Below are 27516 nucleotides of genomic sequence, written 5' to 3' on the forward strand. Positions count from 1 at the left end.
AAGAATAAAAAAAGTTAGGAACCAGATTTTCATGCACTGAATTTTGTGAGTATGACCCCCTAGCTGAGGAGGACTGAAATGCCAGTATTCCCAATCCCACTAAGCTCCCTAGCTAATTTGCTACAGAACTGTGATTTTGCATCTGTCATTCAAATAATATATTAAAGTCTCATTTAGAAGTTTTCTGAGACTTGGTGGGTTTGAGTATCTTTTGGAAATAGTCACATACCCTCAAGTAGAGGACAGAACTGAATCTTCGCTCTCCACCATTCTGGATTTATATTTCAATTCACTCTGCTACCAAGGTGGCTACAGGCACCAAAAATAAGGTGTCTGCCGAAATCAAGGAGCGGACATGCCTTATATCATCATTTACTGTTGATGTAATAGATATGAGCACTGTGACTCATGCATCTCATTCTTATGTACTTGCTTTTTATGAAGAGTTCCAGCTGGGGATTCTGACTTTGAACTGTCTTGCAGCAGTAAACCAATGTGTATTTCATGCATCACCTCTAACCTTTTCTCTATACCTCCTTTATAAAACTACTTTACCTACTAAAATTACAACCATTTTATAAACTTCATCAAACTTACAAACTTCATCAAACTGATTATTCACTTTAACAATATCCTCACTCTAGCAAGCCTGCCAAGACTAAAGCACACCATCAGTAGGTCATGAACTATCCCTAACAGTTGATAGCAGAAAAAAAAGACAAACCCCAAAAAAACAGTGTTTGTTTGCAGTGTAACTATCTTGGAATAACACTTTGTTTTTACAATATATTTCAGGAGGAGTCGTAGGCAAGACGTGAGACATGGAAACCCTCTGACTCAGTGCCGAGGTTTCAACCTGAAAGGTACTATAATTTGGAGATCCTCATGCTATATAAAGAACACATGGCTTTCCTTTATGTGATTCATCATAACTCACATTATCTGTGTGGTTTACTGGTAAAGCAGAATTATTTTCCAAGTCTGAGTTTTGTTTTGATTTGACTTTAACATTTTTCCTTGCAATTACATGACACTTGCCTATATATGATAATATGATGAACCATGAAATATATAATTCAGCATACATGAAATGAGAAGGTGACAGACAGTGTTTACTAGAAAAAGGTCCAGTTAATTTGAGGGCTTTTCTACTTCTAAATACCTTCAGTGTTTATTAATGTCTCTTCATGCATTTAATTCTTGGACCTCAGAATTATTATGAGTATTTGATGCGATACTGACTTTTGGAGCACATCTTTCAGCAAACAGCAGGTTCTAGGCCTGTCTTTTGAGTTATGATTATTCCTTACTCCCTTTACATGGGAAAATAAACCATTCCAAATCTCTTTACGAAGTCTCTTCCTTCAAGCTGTGCAACTCCTTAGCCAGCCCGGCATTGTATGAGTGGACAGGGGAGCCAACATTGCCCTCCCAGCTACCACTTTCTCCAAGTTGATGGACATCAATGAAATATGGACAAAGTCATAGTAATGATAGACACATACATAAAGGCATCTTCATCCTCTGCAGCCACATGTATGTGTGAGCTAGACAGTGGCAATGTATGCCCTGAAACCAAGGGCAGACATTAGAGAATTCTGCTCCTTTCACCTCTGTTTCTGAGTAAACGTTTTGGAGTGCATTCTCATCTGTACCATCTGGAGACCAAAAAATAGACCTGATCGTAAATTTTTCATTGATTTTTTTGAAACAATGCTGTAAGAGTTACATGTGAAAGATTGAGTTAATAATAATTCCACTGAAATGGTCTCAGAAGAATCTCCTAAATCGAAACAGAACACAACAGTCAGTGGAGTATAGGTCCCTCAGCTCAAATGTGGCTAATTGTGCTCTAGCTGCCAATCTACAGCGCCAGAGGGTCTTTCCCCATGACTCAGTATTAGGTCATTTATATGAAGCTGAATAGCTTGAACAGGTAATTACAAACGATGACCCCACCATTAGAGTATGCACCTGAGCTCTGAGATGCATATAAAGCTTAGGCTCAGAATCACGAAGTAACTTGAGCTGCATGTCCTGCCTTGCAGGCATGTGCTGTGACCTCCCACCCATTGTCTCTCCCAAGGGTGGGTGTCTCCTCTTTCGATGTGGAAAATGTGAGAATGTCAACTGTCTGCTTTCTGGGCTGAGGGGAGACAAATATTTAGACCTTGGCAGTCTTGAGAAACAGGTTTCTTGTTTTCCAACCTTTTTTTTTTGTTTTTTTACTGTGGATGTATTTATAGGCTCATGTGTTTTAGCAACTTCATAAAGGATGTTTTTATGACAGCATTGGTATATAGCATAGGTAGATGGCACTTGTTTCCCCAGTGGGAAAAAATATTAAAAGAAACAGCAACTTAGACTCTTCCAAATATAATTAAAACCATTTATAGCAAAACTTCTATATTTGGGGGAAAAATGCTATCTACCTGAAGGACAATAGAATAGAGAGTTGGGCAGTAGCGAGAAATCTTCCAAGTTCACGGGGAACCAAAATCTTGAAATGAGGGCTTGAAACAGTATAGGTTGCATGTCTTAGAGCTCTCACCGTGTATAAATTCATCATTTTTGGCATATTGCAATTTTTAAATAGATGTCAAGAACTAAGAGGCTTGTATGACTGCTTTCTAAATGTTCTGGTTAATACTGTGTTAGCCCTTATGGCCATTAGAGAAATGCATTTCTGTTCTCTCAATCTTCTTCTTAGCACGTATAAGTAGTAGTAGTATGGAGTAGGTAAGAAGTTACATACTGATCAATTAAACAGATAAAAGTGCCTTTCTGTGGTACACCTAGTTCCAGTGTACATAAGAATAATACTGTGTTACAGCTCTGATTCTCACTGTTCCACAGCTACGAATAGGTCAGCCCACAGATAAACTCTTTGCTAGCTTACGGTCTTTAAATACAAATATTTCCACATTATTCTCCTAAAAGTTACAACTGATTTTGGTACAATCTCATAAATGTCCTAAAAACCTTGAAGGACTGGAACCAAGCAATGTCTCCTTCCTTTAGTAGAATAGATTCCAATTTCATGTATCAGCTGATGAAAGAAGCTGAAAAGAATGGGAGATAGAGTCCGAGGAAAATCAGTCTAAGGACTGTGCAAAAGTTAGAGTTAGATTTTAGACATGCAGACCTCTCGGTAGTTGCATTTCTCATAATATTTGGTATCCATTGCTCCTTTCTCAAAACATATTGCATATATGATGTCAGCTTTTAAATCTGGAAGTGTATTGTTTTCAGGGCCAACATTATGATTTATGCCAAGCAATGAGCATCTAAAAGTTCCTGTCGGTAACTGCCAATTGTTCATCTATTGAGACTGTAAAGGGGCACAACAAGTCCAAGCAATGACATATGCTCAGCACTTGCCCAGGTGTTACTGTAGTGCTATAAATCTGTCCTGTTCTCTATTGCTGGCCTGCCTACGTACTCACTGCACTTCAGATTTAGAGCCAAGTGTCTTCCTTGCTTTGTAAAAGCAGCAGAGTGGGAAGCCAAATCTGCCCTCTCTCGCCTCCCTGTGATACTGCACGCAGCTGAAATACACGGAGCCTTCTTTAGGGCATGCTGCTGCGTTTTGAGTCATACAACCATATTCCCCCAGCTCGTAAATGGTGAAGTGTGAAGAAATATATTAAAAGCTTCATTCTCCTTTGGATAGTTCTAGACAGGCGTTCTTGTAGTAGTAGAGAATGAGATCATTTCAGGGAACAATATCCCTGAGCTCAGTTATCCCATCAGCAGGCTCACCAGCTCACAGGTATCCTGTTTTTTTCAGAACAGACCATGTCAGTTTGAAAACACTGCTATTTGGAACTGGATGTGCTTCTTCACATTTCATTTCTTTGAAAATTTTGTGCCCTAAATTACTTATTATTGGCCAATATCAGGATCAGACATACTTCATTTTACCTGTATTGCAAACATTTTACCTCTATTGCAGAATTACTTGCTTTCTGTATCAAATCACCATTCACAGTAGCCTGACCTGTTTTCTTTTTTCTTTTCAGCATACAGAAACGCTGCAGAAATAGTTCAGTATGGAGTGAAAAACAACACCACCTTTCTTGAATGCACACCCAAATCTCCTCAGGCGTCTATTAAATGGCTGCTACAGAAAGACAATGACAGGAGGAAAGAGGTGAGTAAAATTAGCAGTAGTTCATCATGAGTCAGCATCTCATCCACTCCCTGGACCAAAGTGAGGGAACAATTGTGTTTTCATCAGACAATCCGGCTACTGTGAGGCTGGAGAGGTTGTATGGATGCAGGATAGTGACCAGCACTTCCCTCCTCTAAATAAGGGCAGGCTTTTCGGTATAGCTGGGACTTCACTCCTCAGCCCCAGTGATTTCTATCGGACCAGAACAGCTATTACAAAATTCCCGTCAGCCCTTAAAGTCAGGGAACTAATTAATGAATTTTTCCTTCACACCTTATTAATTGCAAACTGAAGGTTTGGAGCACTTAGGACTTCTTATTGATCCAAGGAAATAGGCATAAAAGCAATAACCTGTATAAAGTTCAGGAAGAAGTCAGCATGCAGTAGCCCTTCTGTGCTATTGAAGAGATAAAAGCCAAAAGTGGGAGAAATGTGAAGGGTTTCTTTAGCAAGAAACTAGTCCAGGCTAAGAACATGTATTGAGAAAAGCATTTCCCCACCATGGTGCAATCACATTTTCCATTACTACACTCTCTAAGGCTCTCAAGTTTCAGCACTGTATGATTCATACACGGTATGATTGTTTATGGGGCATGTGCCTTCCTTAAGTAATATAAAAGGGGAAAAAAATCCATTTCAAATCCAAGACAGTTAATATATGAATAAAAAAGAACATCTTTAAAAAAGAACTGTTAAGTAATACAGTGTCTGTTGATAAATTATAAATACTGAAAAGCATTATTCCCATATCAGGCCATTTTCCAAAATCAGCGAGGACTTACAAGTCTTTCATCCTGTTTTTCTCACTTACTCTTCAAAGACTCAAGACATGTCCCGGCAATTTAGGTGCAGTTCTTTAACTCTTTTCTTCAGCAGAACATCTTCCTTCTTGTTCATATGTTCAGTAACTGTATTCGGATCAATGCAATTTTAAACAACAAAAGACAAACTAAAGCAATCAGTGGGTTACTTGCATTTCAAGCTCTCATATTTCTGGAAATCCTACCTCCACAATGTCTACAAAAGTTTACAGTAACAGAATAGCATAATAAAGAGATGAATTCCCAAGAGAATCAGGTATAATGCAAAATGCAGTGGCAAAACAGAAAAATCATTCATAGAAATACCAGCACTGGTATTCTGTCAGAATGGGTTAAATTAGCAATATGGTACCTTTAAGAAACCCTTAAAGGAAGAAAGAGGTGTTTGAAGAGGGACTTACCAAGAGGTCCAATACTGTGTTGTTCCATAACATTTCCTAAAAGGTTCCTTCTGCATTTTTGCCTTTTAGGTCAAGCTGAATGAGAGGATCATAGCTACTGAGCAAGGACTGCTCATTCGCTCTGTCCAAGACAGCGACCGGGGGCTTTACCACTGCATTGCAACAGAGAACAGCTTCAAGCAGACCTTAGCAAAGATCAACTTCAAAGTGCTGGATTCAGAGATGGTGGCCATCATGACTGACAAGTGGTCCCCTTGGACCTGGGCCAGCTCAGTGCGAGCACTGCAGTTCCACCCAAAGGACTTTGTGGGAGCTTTCAGCCACTCAGAAATGCAGATGATTAACCAGTACTGCAAAGACAGTAGACAGCAAGGTCAGCAGAGGGAAGAACCCCAGAAGATGAGAGGGGACTACAGCAAACTAAAGGCCCTTATCAATAGCAGGAAAAGTAGAAATAGAAGGAATCAGTTACCTGGATCTTAATTTTATTTTGTAGTAACAGATATCTTTGTTCTCACTGTAGGGGGCTTGTATTTGTCTATTGAGAACAAATTTGAGCAAATCTGATAAAAAAAATTAAGTGAAAATTCAACGAGTCTCGGAAAAGATCCATCTCCCAAAAAAATGCAGTGTAACTTAACTAAAGAAAATAATTCAGAGCATTTTCTTTCCTAGATGCTTACTGACTAGGTTAGGCTCTGTCCTAGATTCAGAACTGGGTATTCGTCTTAAACCAGATTCACCATTAACATCTCAGTATTTAATTACAGCTGAATAGAAGGTTTTACAAAATCAATGCATTATATTGCAACTCTGAAACTGTACCAACCAGACTGCTGGTGAAAGAATCTGGATTAAAATGCATGCTCAAAGCAGGATGGTACTAAGATTTCCTTGCACTGCATATAAGAACATGAGTTTCTTCTTGTTTACTATTTTATATTGGGTTTACAGCTTTCACTCATTGTTCAAATCATGCGAATGCATGCTGATAGGAAGCAAGGAAAGTATAGTAGAAATGTTTCATTCGTTCAGAGGTCAAATGAAGGAATGAGTAGGAGCAAGACAAAAATTATACTTTATCAGAGGAAACACTGATTATTGTGCATAGTATGAGTTGTAATAAATTAATAATGAGTTCTGGAATGTAACTTAAAATATCTCTGCTCATATTGATTTTTATTAAAATAGGGCATCCTATAACACTACATAGCTTTATAAGTGGCACTAAGCTAACATGAGAATGTTCATTATACATACAGTTTTGAAGAACACCTACGTGACTTAGGTATTTTAGCTATTTTTTTTAAGAATTACACTCCTCTTTTTTTTTTTTCAAAGGGCAGAATATGGGTATACCGTATGGTGTTTACTTGGAAATGAATAATACAGGTTATCTTCAATCTGTTCCATGATTGAATTAGAGTCGATGTGCAATGTGGAAACAAGTCATGCACATCTTTGAAAGTTTCAAAACATTATTTTTACAACTGTTTTCTCAAAGTTGCAAATATTTAAACTAGAATTTTGAAATTAAACCATTTCCATTTTACAGTCTTTGTACCCTTTTTCTTTCCAATGTTATTTTCACAGTTTCCTCTTATTTTTAGTTTTCTGCTGAAAATGAGATCAGGAAAAGGAAAAAAGAAAATGAGGTAAAAACAAAAATAAAGAATGGATTTGGGTCAAAATTTATGCAGAAATACTTTTGTTTAGGAAGCAGCTGTCAGGTCTAATAAGTATGTTTAATGGAAAACTGGGTAAATGTTGCATCAAGCCATGCTGGGAAAAGCTATCGCTTGCTTTTTTCGAGCAACACCAGTGCCAGAAAATAGGGACAAATCCTCCTCATTGGCTATGTAAGAGTATTCCAGAAGCCACTGAGTCTGTGTAAAGGGGATGAGATAGATAACAGGGATTAAAAATATGAGTACCTTAGAGAAATTATGATTTATTCCATTATCTTTTATGATAGTATACAAAAATATAAACTAATGTTCAGCTCAAAACTGAGCTGTTAAGCTCAAAAAAAAAAAAGCTATATTTCTGTTTAAAAAAAAAAAAAGTGAAAATAATTTCTGAATCCAGAGAAGATAAGAAAAAGATATTTTTAAAAAGTTGATAGTTCCAGCCAGTAGCAGATGGATACTGTATTTTAAAACATAGTTTTAAACAGTTTAATGGGTCTTTGTTGAAACTCTTTGGGCATTATTTTGATTCTGCTTCTATTAGAATACTCTGGGAGTAACTCTACAGCATGTAGAACACCTCTGGATTTATGCCAGTAGGAATTAAGATCTAGTGCAATGGAGGTAACTCCGGTATTTACCTGATATCAGTTACTTTATCAGTAACTTTAACATTATAAGTGTCACTTTGTCACCACGTGACGCAGAACAGCTGGGACATTGGCCCTGATTGATCAAACCGCTTAAACACTGTCTCTTTGATGCTGGTGGGAGCTCTTGGAATTTAAATTGTGTGCTTACTGCTTGCTTCAAAGGGGATGGCAATGCCAGCTTGCTCATATATTGTCATCTAGTTAAGTGCTTTCCTTAATCAAGGCCTAAATACATATTTCTGCAACATGTAGCCACTGGTATTTAAGGTCCTTTTTATGGAAACCATCAGGAAACTTTGACTAGAGAGCTTGGTGAGCTTGGATCTGGCCCCAAGAGCTGGCAAAGCAGACTTTGGAGTTAAAAAAAAAAAAAAGGAAAATAAGATGGTTAAGGAAAAATAAGGGGTTTATTTATTTCCCCCCCTCTCCCCCAGCTGACATTCAGTGCAGCAAACTACTCTTTTTATTTTTCTGAGGATGACTGACTTCTGAAGTGTGTAAGTAACAAACCAAAAATCGAGTGCCATAAAATAGAACTACCTCCTGGAATGACATCAGTGCATATACTCTGTATGCTGCCATGCTCTTTCTATATCCCCAGCAGATTCACTGCAGAGTTAGTGTGATATTAACGTCTATTGCGAGGACCATAATTGTTTCCAGATGGAATATGGTGATTAATAGGTATTTAAGGGTACAATTTACCCTTTAAGTGGTTAGCTACAGTGATATTTTAATAGCCCCCCCATTAGGCCTCAGAAATTACAGTTACACTGTTTTCTAGTAGAACATTGGCAATAAGGGATTCCGTTAAAACAATCAGCATAGCTCAGAGTTTCATATGATTATAAAATAATATTTTTAAAGCTGCTTCATATACCATTATTATGGTATGACTGTTTAAGGGATTATACTTAAACTAACATTTTTCCTGCTGCATGAAAACTTCAGCATATATATAATAAACTTCTGTCAGAGCGTAACTGGTCCAAGCTTCCATGCTTTAGCAGCCTTCCCTTGTGTATAGAGTAGTCAGGAGCCAGATGCTCAGCTGGTATAAACTAATGTGACTTCCTCACTGTCCATTTAGCTACTGCGGTTTATACCAGTTGAGGGTTTGGCCCTCAGTGTACAGAAAAGACAAACTGCAATTTTTATTTCTTTAAAGCAGCCCCTCTACTGTAGGTAACACCAAAACTTAAGACTGTAATATTGTTTGTGCTATTTAATACTTCCTATTTTGAAGATTACTAAATAATGTATATAATTTTATTCCTTAAGAAATACAAAAGCAAAATGACTTCTAGGCAAAGCTTCACCAAATGTAAAGATATGTTCTCTGCTAAGAACTTCACCGTGTACTGATATTTTTTGGCTATTTTTATTTTGTGTAGTTTGTAAAGTTTGCTGAAATCTTGACCTAACAATGTGTTCTTTGCAGTTGTTGTTACTGTAGATATGCGTGTTTTATTAAGAAATCTTGTTTTTAAAAAGTGTAGGTATGTGTATAAGTTCCTAGCATGATGAAACTGTCATTACAGTGAATATGCATTATATAGCGTGTAAGAAAGAACAAAATGTAGTTTAACATAGTGCTATTTAATTGAATATCTAAAATACTATTTGCCTGACAAAATAAAGTGTGTTGCAACAACTTAAAAATTTGTTGGTGTCATGTTTATAGATGTGTGTTAAAAACAGCAATCCCACAGACTTTCTTAAACAAGTTCAAAAAAATACTTGGAGCATCAGGTATTGCAGCTGATCAGTTCTGCGCCCTGCTCAGAATTCATGAAAAGTCAGAGATTAATTCTTTCAGACATTACCCCTTATGAAGACCTGGCATATAAGCAGGTTAACTACTGGAAGCATAAAGTCCGTCAGAAATATCTGACTACAAAAGGGAAGTGTACTTTCTACTTTTGTTCCAGTGCGGAAAACAAACACCTAAGAAAACCCAAGTGCATTCTGTGAAATCCTGCTGATTAAACAAGTTGTGTTGTTCAGCTTTGTCTCTCAGTTGGGACTTTCTGAGCAGCTCTGCAGGGGAGGCAGGCTGGTGGGGCTGCCCGCAGGGAGCCACAGCTCCTTCTCATATCCTGCCTTGTACTTGGAGTGAAATAACCTGCCTGACACTTACAGTATGCTCCTTTTTCCTGCATCTATCATCCAAGCAGTGTTATTACTGCTCTTCTTATCGTCTGTTTTTCCAGATGGATTTTAACCAGAATGCATAGGCCTTCCTCAGTTCTTTGCGATAACAATTAGAAATTCCATGTCACAAATACTGACCTCCACAACAACGTTCTGGATCGTTAAACCCAGATTTTGATTTCCCAGATAGATAGGTTCCTGCAAGGCCTTATGAGGTGTGAGTGGATAAGATTACCTCACTCCAGGATTTCCGTACTGGCTGGTCCCTAGATGTGCTGATACTGGATAGTTACCTGCTCAGCACTCAGGCCAGTTTGGGTCGGAAACTGAGGTTTTGAGCACTCCCACATGCTGCAGGAAATGTTTGGATTAGGCTTTAAAAAAGTTTGACATTTACAGTTTTACACTCTCAGAAACCACTCACAGATCTGATCCTCTGTCTTTACATCCTGCTCAGTTATCTTTTGCTGACCTTCTCCCCCTTTTTTTCCCCCTCCCACAGGGTTTCAGCATGGTTCAACACTTACTGCTTGGTTCCTTCGTTCCAAGCAGTGGCAAAACAAGACACGGGACTTCTCTGGACATCAGATGTGAAATCTTCAAAGATCTGAGCTTTCTCCTTTGTCTTTCAAATGCTTGTTGGAATTTTCTTTTTTTTTTTTTTCCATCTGGGAGCTACTGCTTTTTCTTAGGTCTCTCTTCTGTGACAAGACCTTTCTTAGGTGTCCTTTAAGCAAAAGTAGGATGCAAAACCCACACAGTCTGTTGCGATGCATGTGCCCATGCAGGATCGCTGTGGCACAGGGCAGTGTAAAGTGCAGCCTCCTCTGTTCATCCACAGCCCGGAGAGCACCAGTGATAGATATTGCCTGCGAAGGAGGCACCACTAACAACGGGGTGGCTCCCAATGCTACAGGATGGGTGTTGCCTCTGGAATTAATTGTTGCCTCCAAAATAAAGTCAGCAGATGTAATTCTGTGGAGCAGGCCATAAAAACAGGTTGAGGCATTGTGGCTTTTGCCTAAAGCAATGGACTGTCTCAGGAGACCAATACTTCTTTATCCTTTGCACTGCAGCTGGCTTGCTAAGCCCTTCTCGTGCACCCCAGGGTGGTCTGGGGAGAAGTGACTTCATGTGATATGAGCCCAAGTAAAACTACACACAGATACCAGCTGGTTCTAGGTAGATACATACATACATACAACTGCCTGCATATAGAGGAGCTTTTCTTTCCACGCAGTATTTGCTGATCCATTTAGCTTCCTTTAACATTAGTGTACGTTATTTTATACATGCATATAACATATTTTATATTTTATACATACGTATTTATACACACATATTTTATACATACATATAATTTCCTTTAATATATAATGTATGTATAAAAGAACATAAATGTTCTTTTTCTGTTTCAACATGGGCAGAATCAGACCTCGTGGTCCCAAGACATCAATAGTTTTTGTGGACTGTCTCTGACAGCATTTTAAAGACAAGTAACTGGTCAACAAAAGCCCCTTCTTCTAATCACTCCCCTTTCTAACTTACCTGCTTTTGCACGATCTCAACAAGAATTTTCTTCCAGCATCAGGAGACTAGCACAGTGTAAGGAATAAAAAATGTGCTGTCATTTAACATGTCTAATCTAAACTAAAGACTGAGATTTAAAGATGCTTTGGCATTCTGAACACTCAAAGACACAAATTCAACACAGCTGGCTCAGCAGTCAACCAATAATTGCTTTAGAGTGATAGACTGTCCTGTATCCCAGGACTCATGATTGGATTCTATATACAGCTTTACAAAGCAAACAGCATTTGTGTATTCTTAGCACTGTATCAGCTTCATTACTCCTGATTTGAATGCCAGCCTTATAAACAAATTTGAATGTTTTCTGATCTCCACATTCAAAACACTTTAGGCCAAGCGATTTCAAAATATCCAACACTTCTTTTAAAAGCCTTTTTTTTTTTTTTTTCCCCAAAAGATTTTAGAAAAAGCAAATTAAAAAATGGCCAGTATTGTTGTCTGTGGGAAATGAGAGTCAATAGATGGACTCTCAGTTTTCCAGCTGAGCAACTTGTACAACAACATGTGGCATGGGGAAAGAGTAAGAAAAATACATTTGCTTAACCTTAGGTTCATAAGCCTTTTGGATAGTTGCTGTTCCTTGGCTCCTTGCAGTAGTTCTTTTTCCGGTATCTGCTCTCTCTGTCTCCATTTCAAAGGTGCCTAGGGCTCATAAGGTTTATACTTGCTTTCAAGTTGACATCTTATGACATGATGTCCAGGGCATCTTTTCAGGCCTTTTATTTAATAAGACCTCAGTAAAAAGAGATTTACAGATAGTATTATCTATATCTGCCTAAATAGTTTTAGCAATTGATACCATATTTTGGAAAAACTCACAATTTTTTGAAGGCTTTGCTCATAATGATGGACAGAGAAGAACAGGACCCCAGAAAAAAACAGAGAGATGCAACATGCCATGATCCTTACATGAGCACTGTGAATATTGACTTGCATGTTGATATATGATGGAAGAATATGATTCTTTCAGCCTTGAAGGTCCAATTTTGCCATAGGTCAAAGCTCAGCAAGATAAATGTCCTTTCATTGCTCACAGCAAGAATTTGGTTGGGCCCTTTCAAGAGCTTTCATGTGCCCCCCTTAATTTTGTTAAAAATTCAACCATGTTCTCTTTCAAAAGCTCTTCTTCCTTTAGGATTTTACTCCTCCTTTTCTGTATGGACCCTGCTCCTGTTCCTTTCCTCAGCTAAACTCAGGCTACTAGTCCCAGAGGGGTTACTTTAATCTAGCTGATTTAATTACAAACCCTGTTCACTCCAATACGCTGAGATATATTACCTATTACAATCTTCAAAAGATGCCACACATCATTTGCTTCATCAAGCTTGTCTGCTTCATAGTGTCAGTTAACAAACAAAATATAAAGAAGTACTTCCAAGATGTTTGCAGCCTTTGAGCTGTTTGTTTTTCTTGAACAAACATCAGAACCAGACTATTTAGCTGTATGTATATGTTCACACTCGAAAGACATTTGGGTAATATCTTGTTCTGGTTTTTTCAGCACTAAATTCATATTGCAGATTATTCTTTATTTCATGCCTGAAAATACAAGTACCTTACTTAAGGATTTTGTTTTGAGGAACTTGAGATAAAGGATGACGATAAAAAGATCAATATATTATATTAGACAGATCTATTTTTCAGATTGCCAGTCACAAATCAATTCATTTAAATTACCTGAAGGAGAACTTATTTTGTAAGTCAGATCAATAATCAAAAGAACTAGTCCAAACTATCCAAAACAACAAGGACAAAAAAGTGTTAAGACTGTTTTTCTTTGGGGGTAAATATCAGATGCCTTTTAATGGAAGACAAAGATCACCTGTATTATCACAGCAACAAATCCAGATGCCTCCTTCACGTATCTGGGACAAAAGGAGCCCACAGGTTTTCTTTCCTTTCCAAGACTTCTAAGGGTTAGAAAGATTTATGATATTTACCTATATGTGGATTTGTCCTGTGTATGGATCTGCCCTGTGCTGTGTCCTGCACCTAGCAATGTCTGGAGCCATTAGGAAATGGTTAAAGCAGAGAATAACCTGCTCCAAAAGCAGGGAATAATGTTTGCTGCCGTTTGGTAACTACCTGGCCCTCTGGAGCACGTTTGTCGTCTCCCGCCACGTGGGGCTGTTGTAGTGTGGTACGCACTGGCCAAAGAGCCCTAAATGGAGTTAGAGATGGTTCATTTTCTAGTGCTGCTGGAGACTAGCTAGAGATTAACAAAGAAAGAATTGCCTTGCCAGTTTATTCGTTCCTGTCAAGAAGGCAAGCTGTTATTTTGAAAGGAGCTAGCGACACGATGGCAAAAACCACATAAGCTGAACAGAAACTTCCCCTGCATCCTCCAGCCAACTGTAAAGTCAGCCAGCAGAAATCCTGGAAATGGTACAAGCCTTGCTGCATTGAGAGCACTCGGGTTTGGGTGCCAAGAATAAATCTCACTCTGAGGGAAACCTCTGAAGTAACTGCTGTTGACTGAGCTGTTATTGGCTGTGAAGGCAGAGCTGAGTGTGGCAGACAGTGTCATGCCACACCAGATGCTGCATCCCCACCCTGGCCCCATTTACACCAGGTTTGGCCTTGTCAGTGTGGGAAGGGAAGGAGATTGTGCAGTCAATCCCTCTTCCTTTGCCTCAGACTGGCAACTCTGGGCCTCTCCTTTGATTCATGCCAGCTACTCTGCTGTCCCAGAAAGCTGAAACAGCCATAAACACTATTTAACTGGTTAATTAAGTCAGTTCACAGCTGCTTTTCATCACCAGAACTTTGCAAAGCAACCACTGGGTCTAGGCCATTATCTTAAGTCCCTTCATCAGAACAAAGCACTAAGTTGCACAAGGACAGCTTTGGGATTTTGGCATCCCAAAGCAGGACACGGCACTGTTAAGGTTGGTGCAATAACCAGGAAAGCTCTGATTTGCAAATAATGCTTTGTAGTGACCTCTTTCAGCTGTAAGATGGGAGAATAGTTTTTGTAATGCTTTCTGCATGCTGCACACCTGTGTTTCACTAAACAAGACAGTCCTTAAGGTATATCATACCTTGAACTTGAAATTTAGCTACTGGAAAAGAGCAAGAAATGTATAATTCACAAAAGAAGTAGAATTCAAGTCAAGGCCATTCATGCTAAAATACCCTGGCTCTTGTGCAATGTCATAAACTCCTTGGCTAACACACACATCATCTAGCAATTCCCATCCCCAGATCCTAGGAAAGATCCAGCAAGTACTTCCTTGAAGACATACTAAATTGCAGCCCAGTCCAATGTACTCCCTTTCTCAGTTCCTTAAGCCAGGTTCCTAGTGAAAACTCCTACTGCTGTTAGTTACTCAGCTTGGATGAGTGAGGGCTGAATAAGGCCTGTGGGAATTGCCTTTCAAGGAATCATGCTCAGTCTCCTTTTTCCTCTGTCCAGGGTCTTCTGCATTTGAAATCTTTCTCACCACCTGATCGTGGGTGCTGTATATCCTCTCTTCATAAATTCATTCCAAGTCCCTGAGAAGAACACTTATTTTTCTGAGTTATTTATTTTAGGTTACTATGGCCATAGTAACCATATACAAACTCAGGGTATTGCAAACACACAGTAACAAGAACTTATTCAGAAGGTATATTTTAAAAAATAAATAACTGTAGAAAAATGGTCTTAGTAGTATTAAGAAAAAAATAAAACCAAATACAGAATTAAATAGTCCCCTACAGATTATGGCATTATGCAATGAAAGATAAATTATAATGCATCCCACTGTTGATTTTATTTACTAAATCTCTGACAGAACTGTGACAATTTTATTCATCTCCATCATCTTCATACCCTAAACCACTCAGATCCCCAAATAACTGGTTTATTTCCTCCACATTGAGTAATAAGTGAGATAACTAAATAGTTTCTCCACTGGAGGTTCTTTCTTGTGGGAAGAACAACGGTTTTTTTCAGGAGTGGATGCAGCCCTGAACCAAGCTGGGGGACACACTGACTTTGCAACCCTGGCTGCCCTGTAACCGTGCTGATTAGTCCACCAACTGCACCAACACCATTAACTGCCAGTTTGATGAACTGTAACAGTCAGGGCCTGTTTGCTGACTTGAAGTTGCCTTTGAAGTTGGCTAGGTGGTGCTAGAACACGCTCCTGCCTTACATTAACAAGCACATGGTTCATATTCTCCTTACTGTTGATCAAAGACTACTTAAAACTTGTTGTTTCAGCATGCCTCCACGCTTAAAAATTGTAAAATGAGTCAGTTCTACAGTCCAGCCCTGGACCAGAAATTATTAACAGTGCCCCATTAACTAAACGTGTTGATTTTAAGGACAGAAATTAAAAAAATAATAATTATTAAATCCCTTCCATTACTATAGTGTACAGCTGCTTGGCAATGTACTGGTGCTTTGTATCTCTGAAGGTTATTTTGTCTTCCTCAGTATAAGAAGTTGTATCAGTCCTGTGGTTTAATTTTCATTGCCACCACAAATCTTGACCCTGTTCTCCCTGGCTGTCTTTGCAGGGTGGTCCTCTGTTTTTATTTGTTTGTTTGTAACTCACTGGGGTCCACCGACTGAAGAAACAGTGTGTGATGTAATTAATATGGGAGAGCTGTAGAGATGTTTGAGCACAGCCTGAATTTATATTTTCATTTGGCTGGTCAGAAAATTGGTTACAATTCAAAATGAATGTGTCATCCCAGATCTCACACTCCATTCTGTGGACAGCTACACACGCACAGCAATAGCTGAAATGAAAATGTAAGTCTCAGAGGATATTTCACCTCCAATATATTCAAATTCTCTTATCACCACTGACCCGAAATTGCATACTGGCCTTTCCACAAAGATAAGAAAGAAAAGGGTTTGAACTGCTGAAAATGAATTATAGCAAATAAACGCAATGTGTACCGATACAGTCCTAACATTCTGCTTGTAAGCAAACAGTTGCTGGCATTTTATAACTAGTCTTGGGAAGACGATTTGGACCTTTGCTGATACGTGCTTGCTGACTGCTGTAAAGCCTGCAGGAGCAGCATGCCCACCACTGCATAGCGACTTCCAGCCACACAAGAAAGCTGATCACAGCTCAGCCATTGCGGTGAATGTGGTTGCATGTTTGCAGAATAGCAGGACATTCCCTTTTCCTTCCAATCTGAAAACTGGAGAAACAAAGAGATGTTTTTTTGCAGCCCATGTGCTGGAGAAATCACAGAAAAGAGGAGAACCGATACAGAGAAAACACTTTTCTGCTAAGGTAAATATTGATGCAGCTGTTTATTGCCCTATCTACTGAGAAAAACAATACCTCTACGAGATTAAAGGGCTTTCAAATAAACATTAACACACTTTCTGGAGGAGTAAGTTTCAAATTATTTCAGAAGAACCTGTGTTGTGAATGCAAAACTTGTCGATTCATTCATGTAGGCTTTGCTGTTGTCAGTCCTCCCTCTTGAGCAAGAGAGATGTTGAGCAAGTCTCAGGCCACAGTGTGGGGCTGCTCCATGTAGTAGGCTCTGGGTTGGATTTTCAGTGCAATCTGTACAAAAAGGAGGTTTCAATGCTCAAAGAGAGCACTGTGCTGGTTTCTCTGCAAGTGACAGTCCTGAGCACTGTGTTACTGAGGGTTGTAAGATTTCTTTTTCCTTTGTTCAATTTTCCATGAAAAGCCAACCATCCTTAGCAGGAGAGACCTTATCAGCTCAAGCTGGTGGAGAGAAGTGGTTTAAAACCTCATCTGGTTGGGGAGAGATTGACATTTGAGTTAGGCCCATGACCTGTGACTGAAAAGGGAGGAGGACAGGAGTCTTTCTCTTGATGTGCTTAACTGAGGTTGCACATAGTCTGAGAACAACTACAGGCTCATGTTTTGAATTGGAATAATATCCTCTATGGAAATCCTCAAAACTCCCAAGAGCTTAGGTAATAGGTGTGCTCACATGTGGGCAAATGTGGGCAAATGAAGCTTAGCTTCAGGAAGTGTCACTTAGGTCAGGTGGGAGCTCTGATTTAGGCATCCAGAGCCAGATGAAACATATTGAAGAGGCAGTTCTGAAGCTAGATCCCATGGCGCACATACCAAAATAAAAACCAAAACCTCCCTTTTAGTGCTGGGAGTCCTAAACACACCAAGTATCGTGAGGGGAAACATTCATATGAGCTACTTCTTTCAATTCCTTGGTCAAAGTGTTAGAAATGAGCCTTTGTTATTTGTGGTATATCTCATCTCAGACCTGAAGGTTAGAGGAACCATGACTCACAAGTACCTCTTTTTGTTCATTAACTATAAAGACAGTATAATGTGCTGGTATTATAACCATATATAACCTCTGGTAATATAATGCACGTGATACTAGCTGAGATAAGCTTCAGCATATCCACCTCCTGGGATGACTGAAGAGTCAAGCACTAGAATGGAGGAAGAGCAGTGACACCAACACCATGGACCAACCAAAAGTCTTCATAAGTGCCAGCTCACCCTGGGGCGTGCAGTGGGACATGTGCACAGCGAGTGCCTTGGATTGGTTCCCTTCTTCCCTCAGCTTTGTGCGAAAGGCAACATACTCTGAAGAGTATGAACCTCCTGAATATTGCACTACAACAGTTCTTAAAGGCCCCAAGTCAGAGCAGTGGTCTTTTGCTCTTGGCCCTATTCAGATCAATAGGTCAGCAAGGCAGAAAAGGATTCACTGGGCAAGACAGCTGAAAGTCTGCAGTGAGGACTGAGTTGCTTGACTCTGGTAGATATACCTGGATGTTCATTTACCTCTCTGTGCTGCTGGGGAGCTGCTCCCAGGAACTGCCTCCTCCATCCTTTCCAACTTCCAACCGCTACAAGCAGAAGGGATGTACAACCTTAATGTTCTTTTCTGAGAGTAATTCAGGCTGCCCAGCACACCTCTATGACCATAGCAACCCACCTGATCCAACTTGATTTTAAATTATCTCATTTAATTGCAGGAAATGGCCTTTGGCCTTATGCCTCTGCTTTTAAAAGGATTGCTTCAGCTCCAGTCATTATATTTATGCATGAGCCACCCACTTTGATATGGAAATTGCTGCAGCCCCAGGGGATTTCATTAAGTAATTAGGGAGGAGGGCATACAATGTCATTTGCTGTAACTGGATCTGCAGATCCAATCAATAAGTGACCATATGTGCATGGATCAGAAGCACTTCGATACCCTTAGCACCCCTGTGAAAAAAACAATGCAAGAGAGATCTCCTTTATCTGTGATACAATCTTGTGGTCTCGGGCATATTTTCATGTTTAAAAGAATTGCACGAGCCATGCTGTCATATCAAACTGCACAAAGCAGGCAGATTTATTGTCTGCCTGGAAAAGCGTGGCAACCAAAAAGCTTTGCGGTTCCAAGCTGAAGGCTTGACAAGCACTGCAAGAATAAAACCTGCTTTATATCAGAGATTTCATAATCAGGCCATGTTTTGCATTTATTTTCCAAGTTTGCTACTCTTAAAGGTCAGTTTTGTTCTGAGTCTGAAAGAAATTTGTGGTATTAAGTGCTAATGCAGCTGTAAATACTGCTTTCTAGCTTTTTTTTCTTTTTCTTTTATTTTTTTCCTCCTGTTCTGTTGGCTAAAACCCTAAACAGCTGGTGTTTGCTAGATTGCATTCTTAGGGTGAAGAGACACACACAGAATATGTTCATTCCTCAGGAATCAAGTGACCACACCAGAGCTAAACAATATGTATAGCATACAATTTATTTTGTACTGTGATTTCTCCAGATGCTGAAAGCTGGTACATTTATTAACTTTTGACTACAAACTACTAAATTTCAGTAGAAAAATACATGCAAGAAAGAGCAAAACCTTTTACTGGGAAGTGTTATTTGGAACTTTGCTTAATGCTGGCTGCTTTCACACCTTCTTGTTTTCAACACTCAATCTCTAAATATAGAAATGGCATAAATGAGGTGAGTTTTTATTTGTAAGAAACCTTTCATTAAGGTAAAGTGTCTTGAACCAACACTGACTGCATTAATGGAAAAATTTCCATTGAATTTGCAGGAGCTGGCGTAGGCCACTTATCTGAAGGCAGACCAGGTCACCATTTGCAGTAGCTCACGCATGGTTTGCAAACCAAACCTGTGCTATTTAAATGGCAGGCATTATAGTCTAGCTTTGGGTTTTACTTATCAGATGCTCTTTTGGCTAAGGGGGTATCAGTAGGCTTCAGGATCGATCAGCGTGGGGTCAAATTTTCAGGGCTTTTTACAACCAAAGCAACCTGACCCTAGAGCCCAAGGTCCAGAGGTAGCTGACTGTTATTCAATGCCCACTGAAATTAATAGGAGTTATAGGTGTAAGCAGTACTTCAGTTTTGAATGCAGTGTATGTGAAGATTTAAGCTCTGGAAGACAGGATTGTTGCCTGAGGGAAGTGCAGGTCCACTTGTAACCACCAAGAGCTGGAACCGTGGTCTAGAAAATGAGTAAAGGGTTCTTCTCCTTTGATATCACAGTTACAGAATGCTTCAATCCTTGCAAGAAATCCATGTCTCTTTTCAAATCCTTTTCCTAATCCTGTAAAGCTCAGAAATCAATGATACCTGAAAAAGCCTGTGCCCTTCCCTAGCAGAAAGCCAGGGCCCATGGTGCTGCCAGCCATCGAGGCTGCTCAATGGCTCTGCAGCTCCCTGCACCAACATGTTGCCCCACGCTCTGACCAAACTGTTAGCACACACTGAGTAAATACACCATATGGAATAGCCCTGAACACGTATCGAAGCATGGAGTTCTTCAAGCAAAGGGCCTTGTGGGTATTTAGAGACATTATCAGATTAAATACATCCAAGGCATGTTTGCACGTCTTTTCCCCTATCACCTTCACTTTCGTTTTGTTGAGTTATGATGGTAAAGTTGGTCAAAAGGGTGGGGCTGCACCCAGCTGAAGGGCCATGGTATGTATAACCTTTTCCAATGCGTTTCTGTTGCCTTACTGCCAGCTATGTGACCTTACCACTCTGAGTAGTTGGAGGTTTCAGGTAGGGCTGTGCACACAGTTGGAAAACAGTTGTTATCAAAGCAACAGGCAGTTTACAACGAAGAAGTGGGTGAGGAGGGTGTGATGTAGTATACAACAACATCATGGGTGTGTTTGCAGATCATGTAATGGAGAGTTCCAGCCTTATCAGGAGGTACAATTTTACTTTTTGTTCTAATTTATGTGGGTGTATGGTAACGACGTCGTGTGTGCAGCAACTGTCTGCTTCACAATATAGCTTTTTGCATGTTTGCTAGTTGTCATTGCCTGCCTGGAGGAGCCACCAACAGCCACTGCTGGGCTTGGTGGAAGCAGGCCTACGGAGACAGGAGTAGGGAAAAGAGTATTTTATATGTCAGCAGCTGTGTGTGCTCCCTGGTGAGTCAGCAGCTGGAGATGAATTCATGCAATGGCAGCTGCCTATGAAATCTTCTTTGGCAAAGTCAGTAACGGAGAAAGTTTAATACACATTGCATATTTGTCATTTTAACACGCCTCTACCACCTACTCAGACCTGGAAATGCTCTCCCTGCCCTTCAGGCACTCAGCATGAATGCTTAGTCTCCACAAGGGATGCCAAGCTACCATGCGCCAAGCTTCAATCCAGCAAGACGTGCTGAAAAGCTCATTTGGAGAGCTAATTTAGATAATGGATACAAGTCTCTAAATCATTTAAAACACAACTACACAAAAGCCTTCACAGTGGTACCAGCTCCCCAAAGGATCACCTCTGTGCCAAGCTTTGTTTGTATGGATAAACCTATTGAAAACTCATTTTTCTTCAGCATAAAGCAGGTGCTCCAAAAAGCAATTTCAGTCAGTAGTCAAACGTAGAGATTTCCCATTTAAAATATATGAAAAGACCAATGAGGTAATTATATTTATGAAAAGGCCATATGAGAAATTTTATACTAAATTACTGTAAAACTTAGGACAAAGTCCTCATCCTAAAATTGTTACGAGAAACTTCCATAACATAGAGTGATGATTGGACACACTTACATTCAATATCCTGCTCATACCAGATGTAGGCCATTCAGCTGAAACTGTATCTTCAGGACATCCACACATGCATATTGCAAATACAAACAGAGAGGGAAACCTGAAGAAGCCCAGCATTTGACACCTTGTCTGTTTAGCAACAGAACTAACTTCTGATGTAACATCTTGGTCCTTATTTCTCTGAAAAAAACTTCTGACTCTCTGACCATATAATTCAAGCTCTCTCTGAGCATATAACTCAATTGATTTTGAAAAATAAACTGACCATTCATCATTGTAAAGGGTCTCTCGAGTGTTACAGGAAGTGCTTTCGCCTAGGTATTAGGATGTCATGACACTGGGATAAGAGATCATTGCCCACAGCTTCTCAGCCACAGACTCCAACATTTCTTTTTTGGTGAGCAATTATATATAAAAACATACATATATATATATACATGTCATCCATCCCACACATCCACAAATAATCAGTGCTGGGAATCAAGGTGGTCAAACCCAACAAAACATTATTGACTATATCTTCAATTTTAAAGTGATTGAATTTCAGGGGGGCTCAAAAATTCTTACCTCTTCCTTGAAGTATATCAGCTTAAAAAAAAAAAAACACACCATGTTATTTTGTGAGAAAACTGTTTTTGAGAAATCATTTCAATAACCTTCTCAAAGACCTTTTATATTTTTAATATTTTTGGCTTTAAAAACCTGATCACATAAGGCAAAACATATAACATTAGGTTTTTTACTAAGTTTGATCTTCTAAATAAAAGAGAGACTGTTATCCAATCTTCATAACTCCAGGAAGTGTATGCATGTTGTACTTAAAGACAATAAATACACACAGATGAATACAGACTTTATTTCCAGAAATAGTGGACACAGTGGTCTACCCATAATTTCAGCTAGACCTGACCAGCTTGCTGAGGTGCTGGTTCTCAGCAGGGTTTGCATTATTAGCTTGACAGTGGGGATCAGGAATGGCTCATATCCTGCTCACTCAGAAAACCCTACAGAACACCCTGTAGACATAGAATCGAATCATAGAATCATAGAATCGTAAGGGTTGGAAAGGACCTTAAGATCATCTAGTTCCAACCCCCCTGCCATGGGCAGGGACACCTTGCCCTAAACCATGTGGCTCAAGGCTCTGTCCAACCTGGCCTTGAACACCGCCAGGGATGGAGCATCCACAACCTCCCTGGGGAACCCATTCCAGTGCTTCACCACCCTCACTGTAAAGAACTTCTTCCTTATATCTAATCTAAACTTCCCCTGTTTAAGTTTGAACCCATTACCCCTTGTCCTACCACTACAGTCCCTAAGGAAGAGTCCCTCCCCAGCATCCTTGTAGACCCCCTTCAGATACTGGAAGGCTGCTATGAGGTCACCACGCAGCCTTCTCTTCTCCAGGCTGAACAGCCCCAACTTTCTCAGCCTGTCTTCATGTGGGAGGTGCTCCAGCCCTCTCATCATCCTCGTGGCCCTCCTCTGGACTCGCTCCAACAGCTCCATGTCCTTTTTATGTTGAGGACACCAGAACTGTACGCAGTACTCCAAGTGGGGTCTCACAAGAGCAGAGTAGAGGGGCAGGATCACCTCCTTCGACCTGCTGGTCACGCTTCTTTTGATGCAGCCCAGGATACGGTTGGCTTTCTGGGCTGCAAGCGCACACTGCCGGCTCATGTTAAGCTTCTCATCAACCAACACCCCCAAGTCCTTTTCTGCAGGGCTGCTCTGAATGTTTTAGAAGATAGGCTACAAAGCCAAGTTTGCAGTTTACATGATTTTTTTAGTTCCTGTCATTCAGGGCTGCTTTTGTGGGCACCCTCTTGATTGGGTATTGTTATTATTGGTGCAATATGTTATCTCAACCTATAACTATCTAGCTAATTTCATTGCTATGTGTGTGTTGTATCTGGAAACAAAAGATGATAGAAACATAACCTCCTTTCTCTACAAGCAAATCTTGTCCTGCAATGAAGTCAGTATGTCTAATGGCTAGAGCCTTGCTTTAAAACAGAAAATCTGGGATGGATTCTGTAACCATATTTAAGTAAATATTTTAAATACACGATTACACAAATAGATACAGAGCCATTTCTGAACATGTCAGCATTGTAAGTAAAAGTGAGCTCAAATGCTCAAGCGGGTCATGGTCAGATGTCCTTGTACCACAGGAAGCAGAGAAAATCAGAGAAGGTGGGGTTTCTGGATGTACAATGGGGATATTAAAGTGGAGGATTCTTTGAAAGTGAGAGCTCTTGTTCTGATGGCATATTAAGGAGCAGCAATTGGGTTTGCTGAGCATAAAGGTCTTGCACACTTTCTCATGTCTTTCATCAGAAGTGGCCAGCCTGGCTCTCTGAGCAGGCACGAGAGTCTGCAGCATCCGGCAAACTGCAAGTTGAGAGCATCTTTCTGTTGTTCTCTGGCCTGAGAGTACATGATCTCTCCAAGTTCAAATATTTCACCATTTCTTTCTAAGCTGAAATGCAACTTTCTTTTCTTTACACTTTTTTTTTTTTTTAAAGACATCTTCTCTAAGAGCTATTTGTTGTGGAAGCCATGCTCGCATAAAAACATACATACATACATACACACATATCATCCATCCCACTCACATATGTGAACGAATTAGGTAACTGCTGCAGCACCACCACGCTGTGTGAGGTGGTGACCCAATGCTTATATTATGGATTAATGCCATAAAAAGGGCCGCAGCTGAAGTCTCACCGTGTCCAAGCGCATCCACCCAAACCCCGGTGCAGGGTGAACCGCTCCACGCAGGACGTTTGGAGAATTTGGGACCGTCAGCCTAGATATTGCATTGCCATCTAGTGCACATTGCCGAAACTGCATGGCGAGGGCTGGAAGTGAAGATGCACACCACTCACTACACGTGTGAAGGCAGGGCTGTCAGAAATGTTCGGTCGGAGGGTTATTAAGTAATGGCAGCAGAAAGTTTTAATAATCCCCAGCTTCCCTCTTTGTTTTTCTAAAGAAGCAAAAATCAATGTTGTCAGAGAACAGAAACACTCTCAGCCTTTCCAGTTTCCTTTTCTGGGTGTAGGACAACCCAGGGAAGTGCCCTGTGTGCTCCCTCCCTGCAAATACAGAAAGGACAAGATGCAGATAAGCCTTGCACAGTTTGTCCTCTTTTAGCTCAGTATTTGCAAATAGAATGCAAACATGTAACTCATATCTCATTCAAAATTATTCACTGTTTGCATTTGGGATTGCTCCATGGTTTGCACATTACACCTACACTATGAACGGTGACTCAATGGGTTGTAAAGCATTGATCCCTGCCACTTCTGGCACTTCTTTGCAGCATTACCAAGTTTCTCTGCATGGGTCCACATGTACCAAAAAAATAGATATTGTCATAAGTGTAAAATATGCATTTTTATATCTAAACATGCAATTCAGGGTTTCAGGCTGCAAGAAAGTATTTGTTCCTAAACACTATTTTGGAACATCCAAGAAGTGGCTGTAAAAAAAATTATAAGAGATTAGTAAAAGAAGTAAATAGAAATATGTTCCTGAATTACTTAGCTGAGTATTCTTTTTATTCATTTCTCTCTTCTCCCTACAAAGAGGTGTAGGGGAGGTTCCATAAAAAGGCTCAGGTGTGAAGCAAGAACAGCAAAGGATTTAAGTTTTAAGCACCTCATCCCTTATGTATGAATAAGGTAACTTGGTTGCTCAGCAAGGACAACTGGGTACCTGAGATGGGGATATGCAAAGGCTAGCTGTGTCAGAGGGAGTCTGCCAAAGCTGACCAGAAAGTCCTGGCAATTAGCCTCCTACATGATTTTGTAGCCTCCTATACTCATGACCTCTCTTTCTGCCTTGTTTTCAACCCAGGAACTTTGTTAAAGAGCCCAGTCCTGAAAAATGCAGCTGTGGAAAGAGATTATAAAATGATCTAGCAGGACTTCTCACATGACATGCTTTGGGATATTTGAGATATCCATGAGGGACGAGTGGTATGACACGGAGTCTGGAAGATCAAGGCCTTCCTAAATTAGCTGCTAATAAAAAACCCAAGTGTCCTGAGATAGACTGCTTTTATACAGTTAGGCAATTGAGACTGTTTGCAGCTTTGCTTGTCCTGCTTTGTCCCTGCTTTGTCCCTGCTTGTCCCAAGCTTTGCCCCTGCTTTGCTTGCACGTGTGTATGGTACACATCCACACCTGGTAGGGTACAAGCAGTGAACAGTTTGGAGGCTGGTGGGCAACAAACAGTCTAGTGATATGTTGTTCCTCATGCCCCAACCTATACAATGCCCAGGCACTGCTGTGTTCAGCCATGTAGGCCTCCCTGTGGAGCACTGCAGCCTTCCTTTCACGTTATAACCATCTGCCTACACACCCCTACCTGCATCTGCAGCTCTTCTCCCTGTCCTGGTCTTCCAGAGTGCTCTTATCCTTATTGCATTGCACAGAAGCACACAAAAATTGCAGTTATGGATGTTCATTTGGGTTTTGCCGAAAGTCACCATGTGAGTTGCACTTCCTTCCTCCCTCTACATTTCATTCCCCAGTTCATAATTTGCACTTTAAAGCCACATATTAGGGAGAAAGTAAAGCATAGTAGATAAGAGGTGTTCAGATAGACAATTAATATTTCCAAAGGCTTAGCAGCCAACTAGAGCTGCAAAATCTGATCCAGATTGAAGCATGTCAGTCAACTTTATTAGCACAATGAGGGAGGAAAACCAAAGGCAAGGTCAAGATGAAGCTGCAGTTACTTTGAAAATGGTATTTGCAGGCATTGCTTCACTGGAAAGGATGCCCTGAGAGGATGCTCATCTGGAGTGATCTCTGTAGTTCTCACCTGGGTTGGCTGCTTTGAAGAGCACTCCCTTTCTTTATCCCTTCTCTGTTTTGCCCTTCCTCCCCTTGTGTATTTGTTTGGTTTTTGTTTTGCCTTCTTCTGGGTTTAACCCGGTAAGAACTAAAACCAGCATAAAAAATGTCCTCTGTATCTCAACCAGTACCCAAGGTAGAGCCAAGATTCCCTTCATCTTTGTGGATTAGCAATCACCTTCCTCAAGCACTTTAGCTTTATTTGAAGGAATAACCCGAATCACAGTATTCTCTTTTATTTCTGGTGGTGTCAGCTGGCAGAGGAAGCAACAGTGAATTTTAGCCTGTTTAGCCTATAACAAAAGGTGTTACTTTTGACTGCCTCTGCTGAAATGAAGCAGGAGAACTTGTAAAAAACTGTATGCCCTTTGGGTGGCGCCTGCTGCAAGGCATTTGGTTTCTTTTATTACGCAGTAGAACGGAGAAAAGTCCCAGTCCCGTGCTGGCTGGCTGGGCTTTAAGTCCCTGGCTCCTTTGGATACTGCTGGATGAGGGCCAGAGACAGCCGGTATGCAAAGAGGGAACAAGGAATAGAAAATGAATAGCATCTATTTGTAAATGCATTTTGCATTTGGTAAGTGTGAGCCATTTCCCTTTCTGATTTTGGGGTTTATATGACTACTGAAAAAAAAACCAACAACAACAAAGGAAAAGCTGTAAACACATTTTATACATAATTAAATTATTATTTAATTTAATCAGTTATATATAAAATGATATCATTTATACTTAATAATTATTATAATACCTTGGTAATCATTAGTTACAAATTTATGAATTTTTAAAACATTGTTGATGTATGCACCCATGAATAAAACAAGTCCTTGCCTAGTCTCACAGTTAGAAGAATAGGGAAAACATCCATTTTCTTTCTTTTTCAGGGTGTAGTAGCATGTTTACATTACTTTAACAGACACTGGTAGGCACAGGTGTTAAGAAAGAATTTGAAAGCACAATTAGTTAGAGATCAAGAGCTGGCACACCTGCTCTGGGGTGTAAGTATGTGGGCTATTAGATCTTGGGTCAGATCTGATTTTCACTAGTGATTTTCACCCACAAGGACCTGGGGAGGGTGAGGAACATGAGGCGTGAGCATAGCCAGGCTGGCCTCCCACCCAACCTGCTGAGCCAGCAGAGCAAGTAAAGGATGTTGTAATGTGCTGCCAGATGTGCTAA

At 40.2% G+C, this 27516-nt stretch overlaps 1 protein-coding gene across 1 annotated transcript in view; it reads left to right on the forward strand.

Annotated features, from left to right (window-relative positions):
* The window catches only part of SEMA3C (semaphorin 3C), a 121757-nt gene extending 112358 nt beyond the window's left edge, over positions 1 to 9399 (forward strand). The window contains exons 16-18 of the mRNA XM_030479612.1: positions 796 to 863; positions 4023 to 4153; positions 5466 to 9399. Coding sequence (XP_030335472.1) covers positions 796 to 863; positions 4023 to 4153; positions 5466 to 5879 — 613 coding nt within the window. The 3' untranslated portion in view covers positions 5880 to 9399. The remainder of the gene's footprint in view (positions 1 to 795; positions 864 to 4022; positions 4154 to 5465) is intronic.
* Positions 9400 to 27516: the final 18117 nt, after the last annotated feature.

Source organism: Strigops habroptila, chromosome 3 (genome assembly GCF_004027225.2).
Source record: "Strigops habroptila isolate Jane chromosome 3, bStrHab1.2.pri, whole genome shotgun sequence".
Lineage (NCBI taxonomy): Eukaryota > Metazoa > Chordata > Aves > Psittaciformes > Psittacidae > Strigops > Strigops habroptila.